The 24,894-nt window shown below is 50.3% G+C and overlaps 1 protein-coding gene and 1 long non-coding RNA gene across 13 annotated transcripts in view; one reads left to right on the top strand and one right to left on the bottom strand.

The window, feature by feature from the left end:
- Positions 1-729: 729 nt before the first annotated feature.
- On the top strand, positions 730-11,721 carry LOC103891505 (uncharacterized). Of its 2 annotated transcripts, none has more exons than XR_008509505.2 (4): positions 730-895; positions 1,216-1,342; positions 6,950-7,039; positions 11,584-11,721. It is a non-coding gene; the product is annotated as an uncharacterized LOC103891505 (long non-coding RNA). The 2 variants fall into 2 exon arrangements; XR_008509504.2 differs by lacking the exon at positions 11,584-11,721 and adding an exon at positions 7,252-7,502.
- Positions 11,722-20,562: 8,841 nt separating this feature from the next.
- The window catches only part of CCDC180 (coiled-coil domain containing 180), a 98,575-nt gene continuing 94,243 nt past the window's right edge, over positions 20,563-24,894 (bottom strand). For all 11 annotated transcript variants that reach the window (XM_063714325.1, XM_054520314.2, XM_063714326.1 and 8 more), the window contains 3 exons: positions 22,859-22,964; positions 21,918-22,053; positions 20,563-20,737 (listed from right to left, as the gene is read on the bottom strand). In XM_063714325.1, coding sequence (XP_063570395.1) covers positions 20,606-20,737; positions 21,918-22,053; positions 22,859-22,964 — 374 coding nt within the window. In that variant the 3' untranslated portion in view covers positions 20,563-20,605. The remainder of the gene's footprint in view (positions 20,738-21,917; positions 22,054-22,858; positions 22,965-24,894) is intronic.

The raw sequence follows: 24,894 nt of genomic DNA, 5'->3' as shown, positions 1-24,894 counted from the left end.
GCATGCAGACTACCACAAAGGCTGGGATGAGACACCTGGGTCTGATTCTAAATATAACAGGAAACCACTGGAAGGCTTTATGCCACAGGATGACCATGTATGAATTTCATTTTATGTTAACCCTCTCATGGTGCAGAATGAGAAATGAGGCCCAGAGTGGAAGTAACTTTTCCAATATTACACTGGTGGAACCTGGGCATGTCTTCAGTTTAAGTCCGTGCTGCATCCCATCTATCCTTATAATTCTTCCTTCTCTTGAGTTTGTGCATTTGTTACTTGTGACACCAACCTATGAGTGTTATGAGAAGTATCTCATGTATGCCTGATGATGTCTCTGGGAAGCAGATGCTGGGATGATTTGCATTGTGCAGGTTAGGGGACTGGAGAGGCTCTGAGAGGCACAGTGAGTTTTCCAGGGCACAGAAATGGGAAGAAAAAGAAGGGTTGGAACCCAGCTGTATCTCCTCAGACCTAGGGCCCTCGCTGCATTTGGGTTTTCCCAGAGGGGGGATGTTGGCAAAATTGTGAACAGTTAAGGAGATGACATAGAGGAGGAGGGTGAGCAGTCAATGGCTCAGAGAGACCTTTGGGGAGGGAGCTCTTTGAAGGAAGGGGCCGAGGTAATGGAAACTTAGAGAAGTGACCTAACTTCCTTGGTGATAGGCCCCAACAGAACTTAGAACTTTGATAACCAGCACTCACATTCTAGAGACCCCCTGTCCAGCTCACTCGATGGGAGCCACTAGAGGAAATAAGATGTTCTCCTGCTGTATCCCGACTTTCTGAGGCTCTGACTCCAGGAAAGCCCGGCACGAGAGGTTTTCCATTGCTGCAGGCTTTTTGGCTCAGCACTCACTTCTGGCACCTCTGGCCATTTGGCAGGAAGTACCCAAAGGTAACACAGAGAAGTCCAGGCCAGGCCACAACTGTGATCCCACCTGGGCAGCCCCACACCCCTCTCCATCACCGTGTGTGTGGAGGGAGGCAGTGGAGGGAAGGCAAGGGATGAGCGTTGGGCCCTTCCTGGGCTGGAGCAGGTTGTTAGGTGTTGGAACCCTGGTGGGCCTGGCAAGATGGGAAGGTGAGTGCTGGGTGAAGGACATTTCCCCAGATGTTATCCTGTGCTCCTGAGACTTCAGCTCATTTCCTCTATGTAGTTGCCCACCTGCGCCTTATCTGGGGAGCGGAATTTCTAATGTGAGTTTCCCGCTGCAGTGATGGCCAGGCAGGGCCCTGATGTCTGATGATCTGGCTGCCGAGCATCATTTGTGCAGAGCTCCATGTGAGAGATCAGTGAGGAGCTGGTTGATGGGTTCAACTCCTCCATCTCCCTAGACAAGAGGTAGGTGCACCATGCCACCAATAATGACCAGCACTGGTCTGGGGTGACAGCGGGCACAGGGAGTGGTGGTGGTGGTGGTGTCTCCACTGCCAGTTTCACGAGATGAACAGCCCGGGTCCGGAACCCAGTTTTGTATACAAGGACTCCTGGGGTCTCTCAAGCAGGGCCTTCCCACTAGAGTGGCCCACAGTTCTACCCCCCAGAAATCTGGGTTCCCACTCCTCCTCCACCTGCAAATTGGAAAGGTGAAAAGACACTTCACATACTTGTAGGAATATCAGAGAAAAGAATTTTTCATTGTTTTCATATCACACTAGGCCACGAGCATTTTTGCATGTTGCTACTGTTTTTGTTTTTTTAACCACCTGCCCCAGATATCCCATGTAAGAATCAGCTCCTCTGTCCTTCCAGACCTGCTCCAAGCCTTAGAAGTCATCAGGCTTAATAGGGTGGTTTATACACAAAAATGGAGGGGGGGGGGGTTGGTTCAGCTCTTCTTTATGTGTCTCTGCGACTTGTCACATCCCAGAACACATCATCTTAGCCCACTAGGGCCAGAGCCTTGGCCTCACCTGTCTTCACAATATTCCAAAAGGAGGGCTTTTTTTTGCCACAACAATTCAGCCTTCCAATGCTGGTGGACCTGGATGTGATTCCATTCTGCTGCCATTTCAGCAGGGCTGCAGGGAACACCTTATGTGTGTCCTGTTAGAGAGTACTGGTCTGCTAGGGCTGCCATAACAGTACCCAGATTGTGTGACTTAAACAACAGAATTGGTTTTCTCACAATTCTGGGGCTAGAATTCTGAGACCAAGGTGTGGGCTGGGGCAGTTTCTTCTGAGGCCTCTCTCTGTGGCTTGCAGATGGCCGCCTTTTATCTCTGTGTTGACATTGTCTTTACTCTGTGCCTCATTTTTGTTTTTGTTGTTGTTGTTTGTTTTTTTTTTTCTTGAGACAGAGTCTTGTTCTGTCGCCCAGGCTGGAGTGCAGTGGCTTGGTCTCAGCTCACTGCAACCTCCACCTCCCTACTCTGTGCCTCTTTGTGCCCTAATCTCCTCTTCTTATGAGGACATCAGTCAGACTGGATTACAGTCCACCTCAATGAACTCAACCTTAATGACCTCTTTAAAGACTATGTCTCCAAATACAGTCACATTATGAGGTCCTGGGGGTTAGCACTTCAACATATGAATTTTGGGAGACATGATTTGGCTCATACCACATACTTATTCCCTACAGAAGACAAACTCCAGGCATAGGGTTGCTTGGTGGAAGGGTATGCATATGAAAAATCTTAATTGCTTCAGCCAAATTACTTTCCAAAGAGGCTGTGGCAGTTGTGTTGCCACGGCAGTCTCCAGTGGTGGCTGCTTCCCTGCATCCAGCCTGACAATGGGGGATGTCATTCATTTACATTCCTGATAATCTGGTGTCCATGTGGCAAATGCCACTGTATGCTTCCTTTGCTTTTTAATTTCCCACTTACAGGCTTGAGCCACCTGTCAGTTGTTTGCCAGACATTTGGATTTTCTCTTCCCCCAGTTGTCTGCTCATGTTCTTGTTGCTGTGACAGCCCTTCTCGCACCCTGGAACCTCCAGACATTTGCCCCTTTGCTGGATCTGGGATCCTCATAGCTCATGTTCTCAAAACTACCTTTCTTGTAAAAGAAAGAACATTAAGTCCCTTGCTTTGAAGTCTAAAGGACTCTCCTAGGGTGGGTGTTGTAGTCCATTTTGTGCTGCTGCAGCAAAACACCATAGACTGGGTAATTTATGATGTACAGAAATTTATTTCTCACAGTTCTGGAGGCTGGGAAGTCCACAGTCAAGATGCTGGCATCTGGTGAGGGCCTTCTTGCTGCATCATCCCATGGCGGAAGGCATCACATGGCAGAAGGGCAAAGAGAGAGTGAGAGACAGCAAGAGGGGGCAGACCCACCTCCACGATACTGACATTAATCTACCCATGATGGCAGAGCTCTCATGACCTAAACACCTCTTAAAGGTCCCATCTCCCAATATGGTCACAATGGCAACTACACTTCAACATGAGTTTTAGAGAAGACAAACATGCACACCATAGCAGTGGTTCCACACTGTAAACTGGTCTCTCAACTTGGTGGTGGCAGTGGGGTGGGGAATGAGGTTCCCCCAGAACCTCTCCCTCCATGCCAGAAGAAGACTAAGCTTCAGGTAGCTTAGGGGGAAGGTGATGCAGCCCTAGCTTTGGGCAGTTCTTAGTTCTGCCCTGTTTGACCTTGAGCAGCCATTTGACATCCCTAAGCCTGTGTTTTCCATCTCAACAATGGGGATGCTTTTTAGGACTCAATAGAGTGATGCTCTTCATACAAGCTCTTAATAGGGGAATGCTAACCTCTCTTGCTGTGGGCACTCACATCCCTCTTCACACACAAGTCCCCAAGGAGTTGGGGCCTCCTGGTCTGAGCTCTAGCTCACGATTCTCTTGGTGGTTTTTGATGCTGCCTCTGACTCTGTGTCCTTCCTTGTCCCACTCAGTATGAAAATGAGTTAACCCTGCACCTGGGCGAGATCTGCACAATGCGGACCCTCCAGGTGGGCACTCAGGAACATATGGTGGCATCCCTGGACCAGGCTTCCAGAGCAGACACATACCCTACAGCACCACCTTCCTGTGTAACCACTGGTTCTTCATCTCTACCCCACAGTTCCTGGACTGGGTATTCAATAGGTGGGAGCCTGTCCCTTCCACAGCACAGTGGGGACTCTGCCACCAGCTAGCTGTGTGTCTCAGGAATTTTGCTGCACCTCTCTTAGCCTCAATTTGCTCCTCTGAGAAGAAAGGTGGTAAGAGGATGAATCTCACAGGGTTCCTGCAGGGACTAAATGGGGTGAGCCATGGCAGGTGCTGACCTGGTACTTGGCTCTGTGGAAATGGCTGCCAGATGTTCTGTGGTTGTTATTTATTTTTGAACACGAAGTAGCTCTCTGCCTCACTCATGGCCTTCCTATGTTTGGGAAAGCATATGGAAAGCAAACCTATTTTCCCATTTGTGAAGAGGGTTTGAGTTTCCGCATTGGTGATCCCTGTGCTTGGGGTACCCAGCACAGGGATCCCTGGGGGCTGGTGGAGGGGCCCTACGCTAACTCAGATATCTGGGAAAATTCTGGTTGTGGTTCATTCTTTCAACAAATATACATTGAGCACCTACTGTGTGCAGGTACTTTTCTGCCTGCAGAAGGCACTCCCTGGGGATTGTCTGAATTCTGGCTGGGGAGTCATGGGTGCATTAGACATCATAAGCAGGCTGCGTCCACAGTATGTTGACACTGTGATGTCCTCCTGGCCTCTTCTAGATACACATGCATCCTGACATATTCTGACAGAGATGATGGACCTCAGGATCAACTAAAAATGACAGTGGACTTCAGGTCTAGAAGGACGGGCTCCTGTTTCCCCAGAACAGTTGGGGGCATATGGGAGTCTGTGGCTGGGGAGGGGTTGGCAGAACCCTGGATCTCATACATCTTAGGATTCCCATGAGAGGGCTGAGGTCTGGGGGCTTCCTCTGCAGGAGGAAATTAGTCAGTGAGAGTTATGGATAGGATCCAAGTCCCCTGGGAAGTGAAAGGGAGGCTGGGGCTCAGAGCCATCCCCACCACAGTCCCATCCCAGCTCTACCCGCCTCCTTCCACATCCACCCCTCCAGACCCAACCTCTAGGGGACCTAGAACAGGAGCTGTAGTGAGCAACCTGCTCACACTTCTACCTCAAACCTCATTCCTGGTGCAGGTAGCCCTTCAGAACAAGAGTCACTGGCAAGACCCAGCCCATGTAGGTTCTGTGCCTGCCCTGCCTGAAGACCAGGGCTGTCTCTGCCAGGACAGTCACAGAGGGGTTGGGTGGGGCCATCTCTGAACAGGCAGGGCAGGCACAGGGGCCCACATCCAAACAAGGGTGCCCTAGAAGAGCAATGTGGAAGGAAATGCCAGGTATCTGACTCTGCTGCCCCCCATCCTCCACCCCCTAACACTATCTCTTCCATCCTGGGCACCTGGCCAGAAAAGTACCCTTAGGGCACTCTGGGGAAGGAGCCTGCTCCAGTGACAGCCCAAGATAGAATCAGTCCCAGAGCCCTCCTGCCCCTAGCCTGGGACCATACAGAACTGGCCCAGTGAGGAGGTCCCCAACCTCTTGGGGGGTTCTTTCCTATGCTGGTGACAGAGCAATTGACTCTGATGGGTGCAATGAGCACTGGGCTCTCAGGGCAGGGTGGGGACAGCCTCCCCTCTGGGACCTTTCCCTGAGCCTCAGTCGAATGATGGAGGCCCAATCCCATCTCCACCTCTTACCAACCATGTGGCCTGGACTAGATTCTTAACCTCCAGACCTCCACTGTCCACATGTGCAGGGCAGAGATGGGACATAACAGCACCTGCCACACACAGTGACTGTGCAGAATGAGAGGAGAGAGGGAAGGCAGGTCAGGACCTGGTCCCTTTGTAGGTGGAGGGTGCTCACTGAGGAGCAGCCAGGTGCATGGGTTGTCCACTTGTGCTCAGGAAACCTCACCCACCTCAGGCCTTATTAGGCACCTAATGTGGATTCTAAGACAGACACTGAAACAAAGCTGCCCCTGGAGGTGGGAGGGGAAGACGACATGCTTCCGAATGGGGAGACAGACTAGATGGCTGATCAAGAAGGAGACAGATGCCATGTGGGGAGGGACAGGCATAAGCCACTTTCTGGTGCTTGGAGTTAGTGAGGAAGGGCTGAGTGAAAATGCCACTCTCCTGTGCCTGCCAGTATTGGGTCCTGGGTCATCATGTGCTGAGTGCCCTCAGTGAACCACCACGTGATGCAGAGACCAGAGAGTGAAGGCCCGGGCCAGCGCAGGGTGGTGCAACTTTGAATCGAGGTGGCCAAGGTTTGCTGTGGGAGGCCCAAGGAGCTCCCGTCTGTGTCACCATCCAAATCTCATCTTGAATTCCCACGTGTTGTGGGAGGGACCCAGTGGGAGGTAACTGAATCATGGGGGCAGGTTTTTCTGTGCTGTTCTCGTGACAGACAGTAAGTCTCACGAGATCTGATGGTTATTATAAGGGGGAGTTTTTCCTGCACAAGCTCTCTTTTTGCCTGCTGCCATCCATGTAAGATGTGACTTGCTTCTCGTCTTCCACCATGATTGTGAGGCTTCCCCAGCCACCAACCATGTGGAACTGTAAGTTTAATTAAACCTCTTTCTTTTGTAAATTTCCCAGTCTCAGGTGTGTCTTTATCAGCAGTGTGAAAACGGACTAATATGCTCCCTCTTTCAGCCTTGGGAATGGCCTCCTTGTCAGCTCTCAGGTGTGTGGTCTGTGGTCTAAGCCCCCACACAATCCCTAGGCCTTCCTGTCAGGGGCATGCTGGCCTTGAACACGTATCTCAGAGATGGGATGCTCACTTCCTACTGGGCTCCTTCCCTGTGAGTGTTGCTCACTGGGTCCCAGGTGTGCCCCTACTCCCTGTCACAGCTCCCCAGGCTTCTGTCTCCTCCAGGAGGGGAGATGTCAGTGGAGGAGCTGGAGTGGAGCCGGCGGGATTCCAGCTCCCCACCTCCTGGCTCATTCTCCCTCTTCCCCAGGAGTGCTGAGTCCTCAAGAACTTCTCCTCACTCCACACCATCCTCTCTGCTCTGCAGAGCACCTCAATTCCCATGGAGAGAAGTTTCCAGGTGAGCAGGCCTCTCTCTATAGGAGCACCAGGGTGGATCAGGAACATCCACGGGGCTGGGCTGGGCATTGCCTCTCAGTGAGCCTAGGAGGTACTGGGAGGCTGTGAAGCCTCGAGGTAGGGACTGGGAACCTGAGTGGGGTCTCTGAGCCTCCCTGGGATCTTAGGCCAGCAGTTCTGCTTCAAATTAGGTTACCTTTCCTTACCTGTCAGATATAGGCTGGGGCCAAATTGGAGACTGTCAAGAGCTTACCTCACAGCAACACATTTCTCTGATGATTGAAATCAAAACTGGTCAAAACAGACCTGCTCAGCTGAAATGGGAGTGGGGGCCCAGTGGACCAACCTGAGACTCCCCTCCCCTCCCCAGTCCCATGGGGCCCTTAGACTCAGAGGAACCTGTTGGAACCTCTCATCTAGGGTGTTTGGGTCTGTGACTTCTTAAATAAATGGGATTTGCACTCATACCCCTCCCCGTGATTCCCAAATTTCTCCTTCCTTCTTTCCCCTCTGCACAGGAACAGTCCCGGAAATTTCCAAGGTGTGTAAGATAGTGCACTGTGCAGGGTTCTGCTCACCATGGCGAAGTGGAGGAGGAGATGGGGACAAGCCTTTGGGAGGGAGGGAACTGCGAGGGTGGAAGGACTGGACAGGGTGTGGTTTTTCAGTTTCTTATTGAGAGTTTCTTTGCAAATCTTCAGTCTCCATCTTTTCTGGATTCATAGCATCTTTTTTGGATTCATAGCATCTTTTCTGGATTCATAGCATCTTTTCTGGATTCATAGCATCTTTTCTGGATTCATAGCAGAGGGACCCCTCTGGTCCATGGGCAGGCAGGGTGGCGGGGGGGGGGGGGGCACTTCAGAGAGCAGGAGGTCCCAGCGATGGGTCATAGTGGTGGCTGTGCTGTGATGAGCCAGGAGGGCTTGATGAGGTGGCAGATTGAGCAGGTCCCTGGCTCGGGTCCCTGGCTGGCCCATCACACTGGCTGGTAGCCCCCTCCAGGCTGTTGGTGGATGGGGAAGGTAGAGGGTCCTCAGGAAGCTGGCCTCCAGCTGCTCTTCTGTCTGGACTGCAGCTCCAAGGGGAGGGGGCGCCCTGCCTGCACCAGGGATGGGCACTGCCGAGGAATCCCATGGGCCAGGTAGTCAAAAAGGCTGCCCAGCCATGGGTCCGAATGGGTAGAGTAGAGGACAGGTGTGTGCACTCTGCAACTGCCCACTCTGGCACCATAGCAGGCACTGCTGATCAGTCACAGATTCCGGCCCTGGTGCCTCATTTGCAATGACATATATCCCAGATGGTTTATGAGGAGTATATGGGGACTAATGGATCCCTGGTGGCTACTTCCTGAGAGGATTTCACAAGCATCCACACAAAAGAGGAAGCAAAGTGGCCTCACCCATCACCCTGGGCACCCCTAGCCTGTCAATCAGAGACAGCACCTCGGAGTCCCCCTTCCTGAGTGGAGGAAGAAAGTGTTCTGTGCAGGGGAACTTCCTGGGGGTTTCCCTGGGGAGGTGGAGCCTTTGCATGGCCTCAGCCCAGCCTTTGGGGCAGAGAATCCTGTGGCTGAGGCAGGCAGGAGCCACTCATTTGGGCCTCCTGGGACTACCCTGCCTTCTCCCACCACGGCTGGGCCTGGCTGGGGGCCTGGACACACATCGAGAGCCCAGAGGATGGGACCCTGGTCAGCAGTGGTGCTGAGGAGCATGTTGAAGGCAGCTGGGATGGGGCCTCCAGCTAGGAGGAGGAAGCTGGCCTCTCCTATGGGGCCCTGGGCAAGTCACTGCTCCTCTTTGGCCTCTGTTTTCTTGTCTGAAAAGTGGAGGGATGATGGCCCTGTGGTGCTGGACTCACATGGTGACAGTGCAGTCACAGAGAGGAATGTGGAGGGCTTTGTGCCTGACTCTGCCCTGGGGGAGGAGTGTGATGGCAAGAACAGTGATGTGAGTGCTAGGAACGAGGTGCTCAGGAGAGCCTGTGAGGCAGGTGGAGTTCCTGCCGCACTTTCCCAGAGGAGGAAACACACAGGTTCAGGGAGGCCAAGGGAGTGAATCTGGAATCAAAGCGCCCCAGAAGTGGTGGCAGTAGTACTAGTACCAGCTGATCTGGCCAGGTGTGCAGGACCCCAGGGTCAGGAGGCTGGGAGAATAAAGGGGTGAAGAGGATGTCCTCACTGACCTTGCCCTCGACCCTGGCAGGAGGGGACCTTCACGGTGGCCACCCTGGAGATGGAGCCCCAGAGAGCGCAGAAGAGGCAGCAGCTGCAGGTGGGGTGGGAGAAACTCCAGGGAGTCAGAGGACAGGACTCCTCCCTCCCAGCGAAGGCCTCACGTCAAGAGAGGAGGGGTCTTGCTTCTCCAGCAGTGCCTGAAATGCCTCCAACAGAAGTGGCCAGAGCAAGGGTCAGGGAGAGCTGGGCTGGTGCAGAGGGTGGAGGTGGTGGGTTGGAGAGGAGCAGGGAGAACCAGGGCTGGCCCCTCACAACCTTTGTGATTGCCAAAGCCGGCTGTAGGAGTGGCTACAGCGAGTTTGCTAGACGCAGAGAAGTGTGGGGACGGGTTTTGGGTGGCGGCAAATCTTGGCTGCTCCACGTGGGAGGCCTGGGTGGGTCCGGGAGGCTGAGTGTGAGGGATGATTAGGTAATTAGGGAGCTGCAGCTGCCCCAGGTGGCCGCAGATTGTTTGATCTGATCAACCCGAGGGCGGTACTGGAGAGCCAGTGCTCATTAACACCCCACCCCATGGGCACAGGGTCCGACCCCTCCTTGGCCCATTCCACCTGACCTGGTGATGCTGGGCCCTGCGATGAAGGATTTTCCAGATGCGATTGAGGCTGGGGAGGGGCGGGGCGGGGCCAGGGTCCTGAGCTTGGGAGGAGAGAGCCCCTCACCGAGCCTTGAGCTCTCGGCAATCCTCCTCTCAGGCGGTCCTCACACTTCCCCTGTGAGCCGGGCGTCGCGCCCACCGTATTGATGAGGGAACGGAGGCTCCACGGAGCCGCCAGACCCCGTTCCCCGCCTAGTGAAGCGGCCCAGCTGCCTCGCTGTCCAGCTGCAGGAGATTGTAGCTGCGCTGGAGTCAGACGCTCCCTCGGGCGCTGTCCGTGGTGGCAGCAGAGTGACGTTAGGGAGCACGGGAGTAGGTGAACAATCCCTTCCAGCTCGATGCCTCGGTTTCCCTGTCTGTCATCAGAGAGGGCTGGGCTCTGAACTCCCTGAGCCTCCGCTGCCGTGACCGCCTCCTCTGGAGCCTAGTCTGACCCAGGTCCAAGTCCTGTTTTGTGTGCACGCCCTGCCCCCTGGTGGACCCTGTTGGTACTGCAACGTGAGAGGAACGTGGTCGGGAGGTGGTCAGGGGCCAGGGACCTTTTTGATGGGCTTTGGCTGTCTGACTTCCAGGCAAATCTGATCAACTTCCAGGAAAAGAGTTAGGTAAGCAGCTATGGCATTCACTGCGGGAGGCTGGGGGCGTGGAAGTCGGAGACTCCCCGCCTGCCAGACACTCCCTGGACCCATCCCCTGCATCTTAGACTCATTGGGAGGGCTTGATACAGAGCAGAGGAGGAACCATCCCACTGGAGGGTGGGGGTAGGCGCTGGAATCAAGGACAACTTCCTGGAGGAGGGACTGTTTGAACCCAACTCTGAGAACAAGTAGGGACTGGATGGGATTTGAGGGGAGGTGGGAGCCTCTTAAAAGCAAAGACCTAGAGACTGGCCCTTGGCCCCACTCCACACCCCCACCAGGGCTCCTCCAGCACCCCCCACCAGGCCCTGTCACTCTGCTGTTCTTCCCTCTGGCACCAGGAATGCACAGTAATTAGGGAGCTGCAGCTGCCTCAGGTGGCTGCAGATAATTTCCACCTGAGGACTTTGGAACCTGGTTCCAGACCATGGAGCAGCTCAGTGAGGATGAGAGATCAGGCTGGGGAAGGACTTGGGTGAGGGCAGGGGTGGACTCTCTCTGGTGGCAAGCAGCAGGAAGCCTGCAGCTATGGCTCCTGGTCAGAGTCATCCTCTAGCATGTGGTGACAGCTGGGCCATCCAGACTGCAGGTGCTGGGCAGGCACTGGGAGGGAGAGCTGAGGTGTGGCTCCAGGTAGTCTCAGGGCTGCCACCCTGTCCTGTAGCTATAAGCAGTCCTGCCAGTCAGAACCACCACCGGAGTCAGCCAGCAACGGCCTCAATTCCAAGGAGAAAAGGCCACAGTCAAGCTCAGGTGCCTGTGAGTGACCTGGTGTACTGGACAGACTGTCCCAGGGCTCAGTGCAGCTTTGGGCTAAGTGTGGGTTCAGAGTGTTAGACAGCTGGCACTGGGCTCTCAGCTCCATCACTGAACAGCCTTGTGACTGGGGCAGGTCACCTCGCCTCTCAGGGACTTGCTTTCCTCCTCTGTGAAATGGGCTGATGCTAAATGATCACTCTCGTGACTGGGACACCAAGCACTCAGCACAGTGCCTGGAGCACAGAGTAAGAGCGGGTGGCAGGGTAGTCTGAGACCCTGGGGTAGTCCCCTCCAGGTCATCCTGCTCTCCCATCCAGCCACCAGGCCCCCAGAGCAGAGCCCTGGACCAGCGGCAGGACAGACACGAGACACGCTCAACTGTGACCCCTACATACGCAGCAGGGCACAGCTGGGCCCCCCGGGGACCCTGGGCCAGCTCCTCCAGCCCAGATGAGAAGGACAGCAAGGTGAGTCTTTTTCTGGGATCCCTTGAAGCCCAGGAGAACATGAGACACTCCTGTCCCCTCTCCCTAAGAGTTCTCCCCCAGCCCTGGCTGCTTTGAAGAGGGGCAAAATTTATTTACTATAAAAATGGATACAATAGAGATGAATACTATATTAAAATCCTGTTTCTGTTACAGCCTAGGAGCTGTGGTTTTGTTCTTTCACTTCCTGTGTTAATTGGAGATACAGGCTCTCATATCCCTCCTAGAGATGAGGCATCTTGCAGGGGTGCCTGTGTGTTGACTGCAGAAGAAGGGAGATGGGAGAAAAGTAGGACTTCCTCAGGGCCCATGTTCATTTCTGTATCGTCAACTTGGGCAAGAAGCAGAGACAGCCCGTCAGAACTCCCAGGTTAGCAGCTGAAGGGGCTTTCACACGGCATAGCAGCACCCTTGGGAATCTGGGTGTCTTTAAAAATAACCCTCCCAGGGACCACTTCCTGACCCAAGACAGTGGCTACCTTTCTACTGCTTTGGAGGAAGAGGGAACATGTTCTGATTTGCTTACTGAGGTTTCCTTTGATCAACTATTAGGGACTTGTAGTTTTCTTGTTCAAACGCTGGAATTGCATCAGTACTAAGTGTGCATGTGTGTATGTGTTGGGGCGAGGGGAGTGTAAAAAGATCCAAATGTGTAATGTGGAAAGGACAAGGCCAAAGGAAGATTATTTGCAAATGGAGTTAGGGTAGGCTGGACATTGCATCTTCAGTTCACTTCCGGGGGACCCATGAGTGACCCTTGACCTTAGATTTAACTCCTCCTGGGATTCTGTCTTTGACGTCAGCACTTCTTTTCTTGCTGGTTTCTTATCCAGGGGGAAAGATTTTGCAATGCAATTTTTAAGGCTGCAGCTGGGCCTCATTGCATAAACATTGCTACTACCTATGATCTAGGATTTCCAGCATCCCTGCAATTCCTGGTATAATTCCTTTCAAGGCGGAAATTCCCTAGAAGACTCCCAGCCTCTCTGTCAGGCACATCCTGGCCATTCCTTCCTGGCTGGAGCCTGATGAACCACAGGTGAGCTCTGGTTTGCCAGGATAAGAGTACTTATTCCTTGTCAACGACAGACCCCACACTCCCATACTGGCCAAGGTGAAGTCTGGGGTCCTGTGTTCCTGAGGTCCAAGGTCTTGGGGGTCCCCTGTTTACACACTCAGTTGTGTTGTTACTGACTTGTCCTAAGGGCAAGCTGGCCCGAGTCCTTAGAGCTTACAGCCCCCTGGATGGCTTTATCCTCTGTCCGGTCTTGTACTGTGGTTATTTCATGGGGCAAGGTGGGCAGGGGTTGGGGGGGGACTGTGAACTTTTCCCGTGGGGAGAGTTGAAGGTGAGGCATTAGGGGGGCAGTGAATGGGAGGCATAGGAGGGCCCAGCAATTAGGCAAGAAAATAAAATGAAAGGCATTCAATATGTAAGATATAGGGAAAAAGTGGTTTTTCCCTCTACTCACACACCACTCAGTACAATACGTCTGACACCGGATGTGTGAAGGTCATTTCCCCATACATCAAGCAATTCTGCAGTGTATTAGGCAGTGAATTAGGAATCCTCTAATTCAATTCCGTTCTGATACTATCTACCTGGAGACAGGCTGAGTGCCCAGTCCCACAAGACTGCCCTCCACTTTAGATGCCCGTAGCAAGTAGTAGGCTGTCACCTGTTAATACATTCTTTAGAAACTGGCTGTAAATCAGGGTTCCTGTAACTTCCTTCTTGGGCTTGATTAATTTGCTAGAGCAGCTCACAGAACTCAGGTAAACACTTTACTTACATTTAGTTGTTTGTTTGTTTATTTACTTATTGAGATGGAGTCTCACTGTGTCGCCAGGCTGGAGTGCAGTGGAGCTCTCAGCTCACTGCAACCTCCGCCTCTCGGGTTCAAGTGATTCTCCTGCCTCAGCCTCCTGAGTATCTGGGACTACAGGTGTGTGCCACCATGCCCAGCTAATTTTTGCATTTTTAGTAGAGACAGGGTTTCACCATGTTGGCCAGGATGGTCTCGATTTCTTGACCTTGTGAGGCCCACCTTAGCCTCCCAAAGTGCTGGGATTACAGATGTGTAATCTGTAATTGATGCACCCGGCCTACTTGTTTATTCATAAAGGATGCAGATAAACAGCCAGATGGAGGCAATACATAGGGCAGGGAATGGAAGAAGGGGCACGGAGCTTCCATGACCTTTTTGGGCGTGCCTCCCTCCAGCAATCTCTATGTGGCCAGCTATCTGGAAGCTCCCAGAACCCTGTCCTTTTGGGGTTTTATGCCTCCAAACTGATGATCCACAGGCATGCAGGGATACAGCCATACCAACTAAAATACTGAAATGCTTCCAATCAGGGTGGTAAACAGGCACTGCCCTGCACTCACCCCGAGTGCTTCCCCTCTGCTTCTCTGACTCTATTCATTCCTCTCCCTGTTGTTTAGATTGGTCATTTCTAGTGTTCTTTTTGTTCATGGATTCTTTCTCCTCATTTTTGAAACCTGTTGAGCCTACACATTGAGTTTTTAAATTTTGGTTATTATATTTTTCAGTTAAAGCTTCCACTTGGATTTCTTTCTTCTATTTTTTTTTTTGTTACGATTTTCTAATTTTTCATTTGTTTCAAGTGTGTTTATAATTGCTTATTAAAACATTATTATTATGGCTAGTTCAAACCACTGTCAGATAATTCCAACATCTGGCATCTTGGTATTCACACATACCAACTGTCTGTTCTCATCCAAGTTGAGATCTTCCTGATACTTGGTGCGATTTTCTGGTGTGTTCTGCAGAACTTCCCTGACTGTAGAGCCCTTGGTGGAGGGGGTCTGCAGACTGGAGGAAGGCCTTCTAAACCTAGTGCCAGGGGCTTCACTTTCCTTACCTAAAAAAGAAGCTTCTCACTGGAGCAAGAGCCAGCATTCTCCAGGGTGCCAAGACGGGGTCTCTTGTAAAGCTCAATTTAGACCCAGACATTTGTCTTGGCCCTGTTGGGCCTTGGCACCTTGGCAGCAACAGGGTACAGTTTAAGAGGATGAACTTGAAGTCTTAGTCCAGTTTCTAGGACCCTCTTATAAAAAGAAAATTAAGTTTCAGGATCTTCCAAATTTATTATGCCAAAGGGAAAAGTCCTGGAAGCTGACTCACATAATATGACTGTTTTTCTTCTTTGGTGCATGACCTTTACTTTCTGACCTTTGCATTGAGATGTTATACATTAACCAGACTCTCTACTCTTTATTCAAACCTAGACTAAAAGAGGTGCAGACAGAGACCCTTGTGACTGTTGCCTTTTTACAATAGAGTGTTAAACAACTCTCTTAGAGTGTAGTCAGTATATCTGTATGTCAGCCTTTGTATGGACAGTGCCGTAGCTCTGTTCAGCACCTCTGTTTTGCCTGTATAAATGGTCCTCATTTTTCCCCACACACTGAAGCACTGATCACCATTCTTCATTGTAGCTCTGCTCCCCAGATGGCCACCTTCACACTGTGTGCTTGAATAAACTCTCTTTAAATCAGATCATAACCTTTTAAATTATTTTAGGTTGACACTCTGGATCTCAAGCTGGTTCTGCCCATGATTTGTTGGTGACTTTGAACAGTAACAGTGAATGTAATACACCATATCAACAGGATTAGAACAAATATCACTTTTTTTTTTTTTTTTTTTTGAGATGGAGTCTTGCTCTGTTGCCCAGGCTGGAGTGCAGTGGCGCGATCTCAGCTCACTGCAACCTCTGCCTCCTGGGTTCAAGCGATTCTCCTGCCTCAGCCTCCTGAGTAGCTGGGATTACAGGCGCATACCACCATGCCTGGCTAATTTTTGTACTTTTGGTAGAGACGGGGTTTCACCATGTTGGCCAGACTGTCTTGAACTCCTGACCTCAGGTGATCCACCTGCCTTGGCCTCTCAGAGTGCTGGGATTACAGGCATGAGCCACTACACCTGGCCTAAAAATCACATTTTCAAAAAGCATCACAATTGATGCAGGAAAGGCAATTGACAATATCCAGTATCACTTCATGATAAAAACTCAACAAATTAAAAACAGAAGGGAATTTCCTTGGCATAGTAAAGAACACCAGAAGAAATCCACAGCTAACATGATGCTGAATGGTGAAAGACCAGATGCTTTCCTTGTATGAACAGGAACAAGACAAGGATGTCAGCTCTTGACACTTTTATTCAACATTGTACTAGAGGTTTTAGCCTGGGCAATTAGGCAAGGAAATAAAATGAAAAGGCATTCAATATGTAAGATATAGGGAAAAAGTGGCTTTTCCCTCTACTTACACACCACTCAATACAATACGTCTGATACCAGATGTGTGAAGGTCATCTCCCCACACACCCAGCAATTCTGCAGTGGGCATTAGGGGTCCTCTAATTCAATTCCATTCTGATACCGTCTACCTGGAGACAGGCTGAGGGCCCAGTCCCACAAGACTGCCCTCCACTTTTAGATGCCAATAGTGAGTAGTACTTGAGAAACTTTAGATGCCGGTAAGTGAGTATCCTTGAGAAACTGGCTCTTAATCAGGGTTCCCATAACTTCCTCCTTGGGTTTTATTAATTTGCTAGAGCAGCTCACAGAACTCAGGGAAACACTTTACTTACATTTACTTGTTTATTAATAAAAGATACAGACGAATAACCAGATGGAGGCGATACTTAGGGCAAGGAATGGGAGAAGGGGCACGGAGCTTCCATGATCTTGCTGGGCATGCCTCCCTCCAAGAATCTCCATGTGGCCAGCTATCTGAAAGCTCCCAGAACCCTGTGCTTTTGGAGTTTTATGGATGCTGCATTACATAGGCATGATTGACTAAATAATTGATCATTGGTCATTAGTTGATAACTTAGTTATCAACTCCTTGGGGTTTGGGGCTGAGAGTCTCAGTCCTCTAACCATGCCTTGATCTTTCTGTTGACCAGCTCCTGTCCTGAAGCTGTCTAGGGGTCCCCAGCCACCAGTCGTCTCATTAGCATACAAAAGACACTCTTATCACTCCAGAGATTCTAAGGGTTTTAGGAGCTACACATCAGAACATGGGGAACATGTATTTCATGTTCAACCAAACATGTATTTCACTATATCACAGGTGCCAAGACAATTTAATGGGGGAAAGATCAGTATTTTCAAGAAATGGTGCTGGAACAACTGGTAGCCAAATGCAAGAGAATAAAGTTGAACACTTACTGCTATGTACAAAATTAACTTAAAATGGATCAAAGACCTAAGTAGTAGAGTTAAAACTATACAACTCTAGGCTGGGCGTGGTGGCTCACACCTGTAATCCCAGAACTTTGGGAGGCTGAGGCAGGCGGATTATTTGAGGTCAGGAGTTCGAGACCAGCCTGGCCAACGTGGTGAAACCCCATCTCTACTAAAAATACAAAAATTAGCTGGGCAGTAGTGGTGCATGCCTGTAGTCCCAGCTACTCGGGAGGCTGAGGCAGGAGAATCGCTTGAACCCGGTAGGAGGAGGTTGCGGTGAGCCAAGATCTCACCACCACACTCCAGTCTGGGTGAGAGAGTGAGACCCTGTCTCAAAAAAGAACAAACAAACAAATAAAACAACTATACAGCTCTTAGAAAACAGCAGTAAATCTTTGTGACTTTGGATTAGGCAATGGAGTCTTAGATATAACACCAAAAGCACAAGCAACCCAAGAAAGAATAAACTGGACTTCCTCAAAATTAAAAACTTTTGTGTATCAAAGGACACTATCAATAAACTGATTTATAACTGATCTAAAGATAATTTTGTAAGTGAAAACAACATACAACTGGAAGAAAATATTTGCAAATCATATGTCTGATAAGGGTCCAGTGGCTTGAATATATAAAGAACTCTAACAACTCAATAATAAAAGTAATCTAATTAAAATTTTGATAAAGAACTTGAATACATTTCTCCAGAGAAGATATTCAAATGGCCAATAAGCACATGAAAAGATACTCAACATCATTAGTCATCGCAAATGCAAATTAAGACTATAATGAGATACAACTTCACACCCACTGGGATGGTTATCATCCAAAAGTCAGATAATAACAAGTTTTGGCAATGATGTGGAGAAATCAGAGCCTTTATATACTGCCAAGACTGATATAAAGTGGTACAGCTACTTTGGGAAACAGTCTGGCACTTTCTCAAAAAGTTAAGCATACAGTTACTTTTTTTTTTTTTTTTGAGACAGAATCTCCCTCTGTTGCCCAGGCTGGAGAGCAATGGCATGATCTCGGCTCACTGCAACCTCTTCCTCCTGGGCTCAAGCAATTCTCATGGCTCAGCCTCCCAAGTAGCTGGGACTACAGGTGTGCGCCACCACCCCTGGCTAATTTGTGTATTTTCAGTAGAGACAGGTTTCACCATGTTGGCCAGGCTGGTCTCTTAACTCCTGACCTCAAGTAATCCACCCACCTCAGCCTCCCAAAGTGCTGGGATGACAAGTGTGAGCCACTGTGCCCAGCCTAGAGTTACTTTTTGACCTAGTAATTGGTACATACCCAAGAGAAATGAAAATACGCATCCACACAAAAGCTTGTTCATGACTGCTCATAGCAGCACTATCTTTTAGGCAATGGAGTCTTAGATAAAACAGCACTATTTTTTAGTGCTGCTATGGGCAGTCATGAACAAGTTTTTGTGTGGATCTATAGTAGCCAAAAGGTAGACAAAGTGGCATTGGGTTCCTTCAGTCCTTGTCAAGCTGGGCCTCTTAAGCCTAAGGGGGTCCCTGGGGTACGGGTATAGGGGTGATGAGAGTCCAGTCTCACTCACTATTAGAAAAGTGATTTAGATATGATTTCTCACCAACCAAACCAGCAAAAAATTTCCCCCAAATCCTGAAACTAGAACCCTTGGTGTGGACGAGGAAAATGGGCAGTGGGCAATGGGCACTGCTTAATGGTGGGAGGGGGTGGCCTGTTTCCCTGGAGGGTGACTTGGCACCATGTCCACAGCTGCCACCCTCTGATTAAGGAATGATTACAGATGTGTACAAAGAGCTAGTGTGGGAGGATGTTATCTCTGCCTTCTTTCTAGGAGCCCTGCATGGGACATCCTCGCCCTTGTCCGACAGAGGCGATCTGGTTCCCCAGGCAGTGGGAGCACTCTGCAGCTGTTTAAATGACAGTGTCCCACACTGCAATCAAAGCCCCTTCGTGGGCCATGAACTGAGTTAGTGGACTGGGCTAGGATTTAAAAAGCAGGGAGAAAATATTAGAAAGCAGCCTTTCTAGTAAGGTTAAGTGCTGTCCTGTGACCTGTTGGTCCCAAGCTGTGTATGTGTGCAAGGACCGTGTGTTTAGAACATGTTTATACAGTGGGTCAGAGTCAGAAAAGTATGAAAACCAATGATGTAAATGAATACTGAAGGATATGGCATAGGGTTTATCCAGTTAAAATTTACCAAGCAGTTTATGCAACCTAACGCATGTTATGATTCCATTTTATAAAAATAACTCACATACATGGAAAGATGCTATGGACAGTGGCTGTCTCTAGATTCCAGAATTTTATTATTTATTTAGTTATTCGTTTATTTGAGACAGAGTCTCATTCTGTTGCTCAAGCCAGAGTGAAGTGGCATGATCTTGGCTCACTGCAACTTCCACCTCCCGGGTTCAAGCGATTATCATGCCTCAGCCTCCCCAGTAGCTGGGATTACAGGTGTGCGCCACCATGCCTGGCTAACTTTTTGTATTTTTAGTAGATATGGGGTTTCATCATCTTGCCTCGGCTGGCCCTGAACTCCTGAGCTCAGGTGATCTGCTCGTCTTGGCCTCCCAAAGTGCTAGGATTATAGGCGTGAGCCACCGTGCCCGGCTCAGGATTTTAAAGTTATCCTTTTGCTAGTTTCATAAATTCTTTTTTCTACAATGCACATATATTCCTTTTGGAATAATAAGCAATGACAGGTAGCACATTGGGGTGGGGGTGGGGGGAGCACAGAAAAGAACAGGAGATTGCTTTTGCCTTGATGGAAGGGGACTCCTCACTCTCCTGGCTTCAGTGCACAAAGGCCACCAAGCTAACCAAGCTAACCAAGCAGGGCCTCACTGGGTGGAGCAGACCAGCAGAACAGGGTGAGTGTCCCCAGGTGAGGGAACTGCACTCAGAGGGTCACACAGCTGTCAGGGGCTGGAAATTTAGGGGCTGGGGCCTCCTAGGTCTATGGCTGAGGAAACCTGTCCAGATGACACACAGAGCTACTGACAAACGAAGCCTGTATGCTCAGGCCATGTAATCGAAGAAGAGTTGACGAGCAACAGACTGGCAGGCTGGAGGACTCCAAGAGAATGATCTGAGCATCACAGGACTAAAGCGGCCTGGAATATTTTTTTTTTTCCAAAATATTGCAATTTGCTCAGACAAATTGTGGCACAAATACCAATCAACATTGGATTAGTTATTTGTTGGGTCTAGGAACCAGTGCAGAGTTGCAGTTATAACCCATACTTGTTTAATCTGTTAAATTAAAATATCATTTTCCCATGACCTTTATTTCATTTTTCAAGATGACGTGCCCTGCCCAGCATGCTGTTTGGAGGTGATGTCCTTTGAAGTTCTGGTGCCTATTTTAAGTGACTGATTCCTGGTACTCACCCTCCCTGCTAACCACGTGGACTTCCCTTTCATGCTTGCCTTCCTCATGGGAAGAGGGCTCCACGTGGGCAGGGACCATGCTGTGTCCTGTTCGCTGGTAAAGCTACAGTGCCTGGCACAGAGCAGGGGTGGAGGGATGAAGGGAGGGAGGGATGGACGGAAAGTAGGTAGGCAGGTAGATGGACAGGGAAGAAGTCTGTATAAGAAAGCGTTTATTCATGGTGGGGTGGAGGGTCACACATACAGGCTCTGGATAGTGTGCAGGGACTGCTTCCAGCTGTCCTTCCAGCGCTGAGCCTCCTTCATCTGAGATGTGCAGTCATCCTGGATCCTCTTCAGCTCCTCCTCAAATGATGCTAAATATTTCTAGAACGAAGGTAGCAGGAGGGGTCCACATGAGGAGAGACATCTGGACCCTCTCCCCTAGGGCAATGCTGTAACTTGCTGGCAGGTGGTTTTTAACCCATTCCAGGCACTGGCAAGAGTTCCCCAAGTCACTTCTCAGGTAGAAACCAGGTAGGCCTAGTTGTTTCTCCCATTTTACAAGACAGGGAAACTGAGGCTCAGAGTCTGGCCTGGGGTCACCCAGCTAGAAGGAGGCTGAGCAGGGACTAGGACCTGTGTCTATCTGACTCTAGGCTCAGCACTCCTTCCTGAGCTCTGTCCCACACTGCGGCCTCTGGGGAGCTCAGGGCTCCCGGTTTTTGGGTAGGCTGGGCCTTCCAGGCCTCCCGCCCTCACTGAACTCAGCAGGCTGAGCTGTACCCTCTGCCTGGGGCTTGGAGGGGAAGCTGGGGGAGGGCTGACCCTGGGCACTTCAGCTTCTCCCAATAAGGGGGCCAGCTGGTCTCTGGGCAGGACAAGGTTTATCTCTGGGCATCAGGACCAAAGGTCCACAGATCTTCAAAGCCAAGAGGTCCCTCAGGTGGCATCTGGGTGTAGCCTCCTCATCAGGCTGTCCCCAGGGGGTCTGACAGGCACTGGGATCAAATCCTGGCTCTGCCACTCTGTAGTGGCATAGAGGGGACAAGTTTCTTTAAGCCTCAGTGTCCTCGTCAATGAAATGAGGATAATAATTTTACCTCCCTTGTGGAGTTGTTAGGAGGATTCAGTGAGATGCCTCATGTCAAGAGCAGAAGCTCTCAGTAAGTACTTCCCAGTAAGTTCTCAGGAGCTGTGACTGCTCCTGCTGCCGCGTTCCCCCTGAGCCTACGGCTACCATTGCTTCCGTACCTGGTGACAACGTTCCCTAGCTGTGACACTACAGTGCCTTTGGAAAGCCTTTCTTCACCCCTAATCTGGGTGGGATGTCCCTCAGCTGGGCTCCCACAGCATTGGGATCACGCCTCAGATCCACACTAACGTCCTCGTGCCTGTGAACGGCGACTGTCCTGAGTGTTGAGACCTGCAGCTCTGGGGTGCGCTAACATGTGTTGCCTGCTGCACCAGCCAAATGTTGGGTGCCGGGTGATGGGAAGCTCCCCCTTCCCAAGGCAGCCAACCTGAGCTGTGCTCCCTGGGACACGCCCACTCCACCCTGTCTCACCAGGTACACAGCATCTCGGGCTTCCACAGCCGCCAGGTGGCCCAGGGTGGTTTTGGTGGTGGATATCGATGATGTTGGCCGGAGAAGAATCTTGTTTTGGATGGTGACTTCAGTGGGTTTGATCCCTGGCCACTTCCTACAAACAAACATGTGTGAAAATCTCACAGGCTTGTCTTCATCTTTCATAATCCACCTACCAACCCTGTTGGAAAAGCTTAGCATTTCTTTGAAAAAATTATCATGGCTTTAAATATCTTAATGAAAAGAAAAAACATACTGAGCGTGAATGCCTGCACTTGTTCAAGTTGTTTCATATTAGCCCCCACTGGTCTCATCACTGTGCACGGTCTGGGGTTCTGCGGGGGAAGGGGAGTGCCGCAGCTCAAGTTGCTCCCCTTTCTGAGCCTCAGTTTACTCACTGATCTGCCAGCCAGGCGGTGGCCACCAGTGCCTGGTATGCTTTTCCTATGATGCTCTAAACACCACTTCTGAGAACATAGCTGGGCAAATCACTGCTCTGCTTCTTCTTGCAGAGTCACACTCTTGGGGCACAGGGGACAGGCACATTGCCAACTCTCTTCACACATAACAGACAGCTGGAGTGGCTCACAATGCCAGCAGTGACCCGAGAATGTGTCTCCCACTGAGCCAGGCCTCCCTTTCATCGTGGGACCCTTTGGTGGGTCCTTATCATGTGAACTAATAGCTGTTGAGCTGTTCATATGTGCTGGGGCACCCCAGGTACTACCTCATTTAACTTTCTCTTGATAATATCAAGGTAGGCGGCCATGCTCATTTCATAGATGAGGAAACTAAGGCTCAGAACACAATGCCTTTCCCAGGCCTGTCTAACTTCAGAGCCCAAGCCCCTAACCATTACACTGCACCACCCCCAGCAGATACAGCCATTTACAGTAGTCCTTGCTGCTCTTGGTTCTCACCTGCTTCCACGTTCAATCAGGGGTTTCTCACTCTCTTCCTTCAGGGAGAGCCCAGCGAGTTTCCTTCGTATGAGCATTGATATTTTCTGTTTGGGGGGCTCCATCCCTAGAGGCAAAAGATAGGCTAGTGACTGCAGCCTCACCGACAGCCTGAGATCGAGGGATTTCCCCTGGCATTACACTTAGAGGAGGGAGGACTGGCACCCCTCCTCCCCACTTGGAGTTATGGCAGGCTGAGCCCTCTCCACAGAGAAGCTGAATGCACCAGCCACACAGCTTGGGGTGGTGACAGGGGCAGGGGGTCATGGCTGAAGGAATCTGAGCAGTGGTGTGGGGTGCTGTTTCCAGCTCCAAACCCAAGCTTGATGCTCTGACGTTCCTGCAGTTTCCATGAGTCCCCGGATATGGTTCATAGAGACTTCTTTGGCTTAGGCTAGCTCATACAGGTTCCGAACTAAGAACCTCCCTTGGAACAAACACGTTCAAGGTTGTCCCTTGACTATCTAGCTCAATAATCCAATCTTTGATGCTCTGATGTTCTTTCTAGATCAGGGGGCAAGGGGGTGGGGGGCTCTGTGTGCAGAGAGCCAGCAGGCAACCTGTACACTCCTCTGCCATGAATGGCAGGGCCCAGTGGCCTGGCTCAGAAGCCGAGTTACAGAGCAGGCAGAGGCCTCCTAAGGCCTGGTGCAGGGAGTCTTCCTGGCTCAGGGGTTCCTTGCAAGGGGCTGTGATCTGCTCCACTACCAGCTCGCCTGCCTGTTCTCCCTGGGGTCTCGACCCCAGCATCTCTGCAAGGCCCTGATTTCCCAAACGAGGCTCACCTTTGACAGAGACCTCTGATATAGAAAAGTGACCAACACTTCAAAAATCTGTACACAATTTGATCCAGACACCACACTTCTAGGAGTCTGTTGCCCTAGAGATGCATGGATGCAGAGATTTTCTTCAGCACAATTACAGGAGTGGGAAATTGGAAATGGTCCAAAGTTCAATAGCAAAGGGACTAATTAGTAAGTTACAATGCTTATTACATTATGGTGTGCAGCAACTGAAAACGCTGAAGAGGAGGAGTGTTGACTGGCCAGCCCAGCCAAGGTTCACCTGCAGGGAAATCAGGTCACAAAAGTGCCCAAGCCCTGTAATCTTCCCCAGCCACCCTGACACACAGGCCTGTGCCCAAAGGGAAAGGCCTGGCAGGATGAACAGCAAGTGCAAAGGGCGCTGCTTTCAGGGCAGAAGGACTGTGTTCTTCACTTGCTTCTTGGTTTATACTGATTTTCTTGTTTTACTGGAATGAACATTTATTGTTTTTGTAATTAAAAACCTTTACAAATAAAAAGGATGTATTTTAATTACTTTACAGATCAGTGATAAATGGATAACATTTAATGTATGATTTTAATCTTATAGTTATAAAAGTAATATGCACATTATTAAAAATGTAAACATCACTTCATGATGAAAAAAAAATTTTTTAGGGATCTCTCTCAATCCCACACAGCAGAGGTGATCATCAGCAGTTTGGTACCTGTCTCTCTGTCTCTGTCTCTCACACAGATTCATTTAAACAGATGTGAGTATGCATGTTGATATCATGCATGTGTTTTAAAAGATGGGATCATAGACATGTCCTATTTGTCCATTTGTTTTTTCACACAACAGCCCTCCTTCATGTCTTTCCATGTCAGCACATGCAGACCTACTTTAACAGCTGCGTGGTATTTACCTGCACATCTGGCACTCTTATTTATGCATCCAATTTTCTTTGTTTTTGAGTCACGGTCTTGCTCTCTCACCAGGCTGGAGTGCAGTGGTATGATCAAGGCTCACAGCAGTCTTGACATAGACTTAAGCAATCCTCCCACCTCAGCACCCTCCCAACCGCCCTCCACCTCCAGGAGGTGGAGCTGGAACTACATGTGCACACCACCGCACCGAGCCAATCTTTAAATTTTTAGTAGAGATGGGGTTTTGTCGTGTTGCCCAGGCTTGTCTCAAACTCCTGAGCTCAAGAGATCCACCCACCTCAGCCT

The sequence above is a fragment of the Pongo abelii genome, chromosome 13, assembly GCF_028885655.2.
Source record: "Pongo abelii isolate AG06213 chromosome 13, NHGRI_mPonAbe1-v2.0_pri, whole genome shotgun sequence".
Classification (NCBI taxonomy): Eukaryota; Metazoa; Chordata; class Mammalia; order Primates; family Hominidae; genus Pongo; species Pongo abelii.
This window is presented reverse-complemented; position numbering and strand designations above follow the sequence as displayed.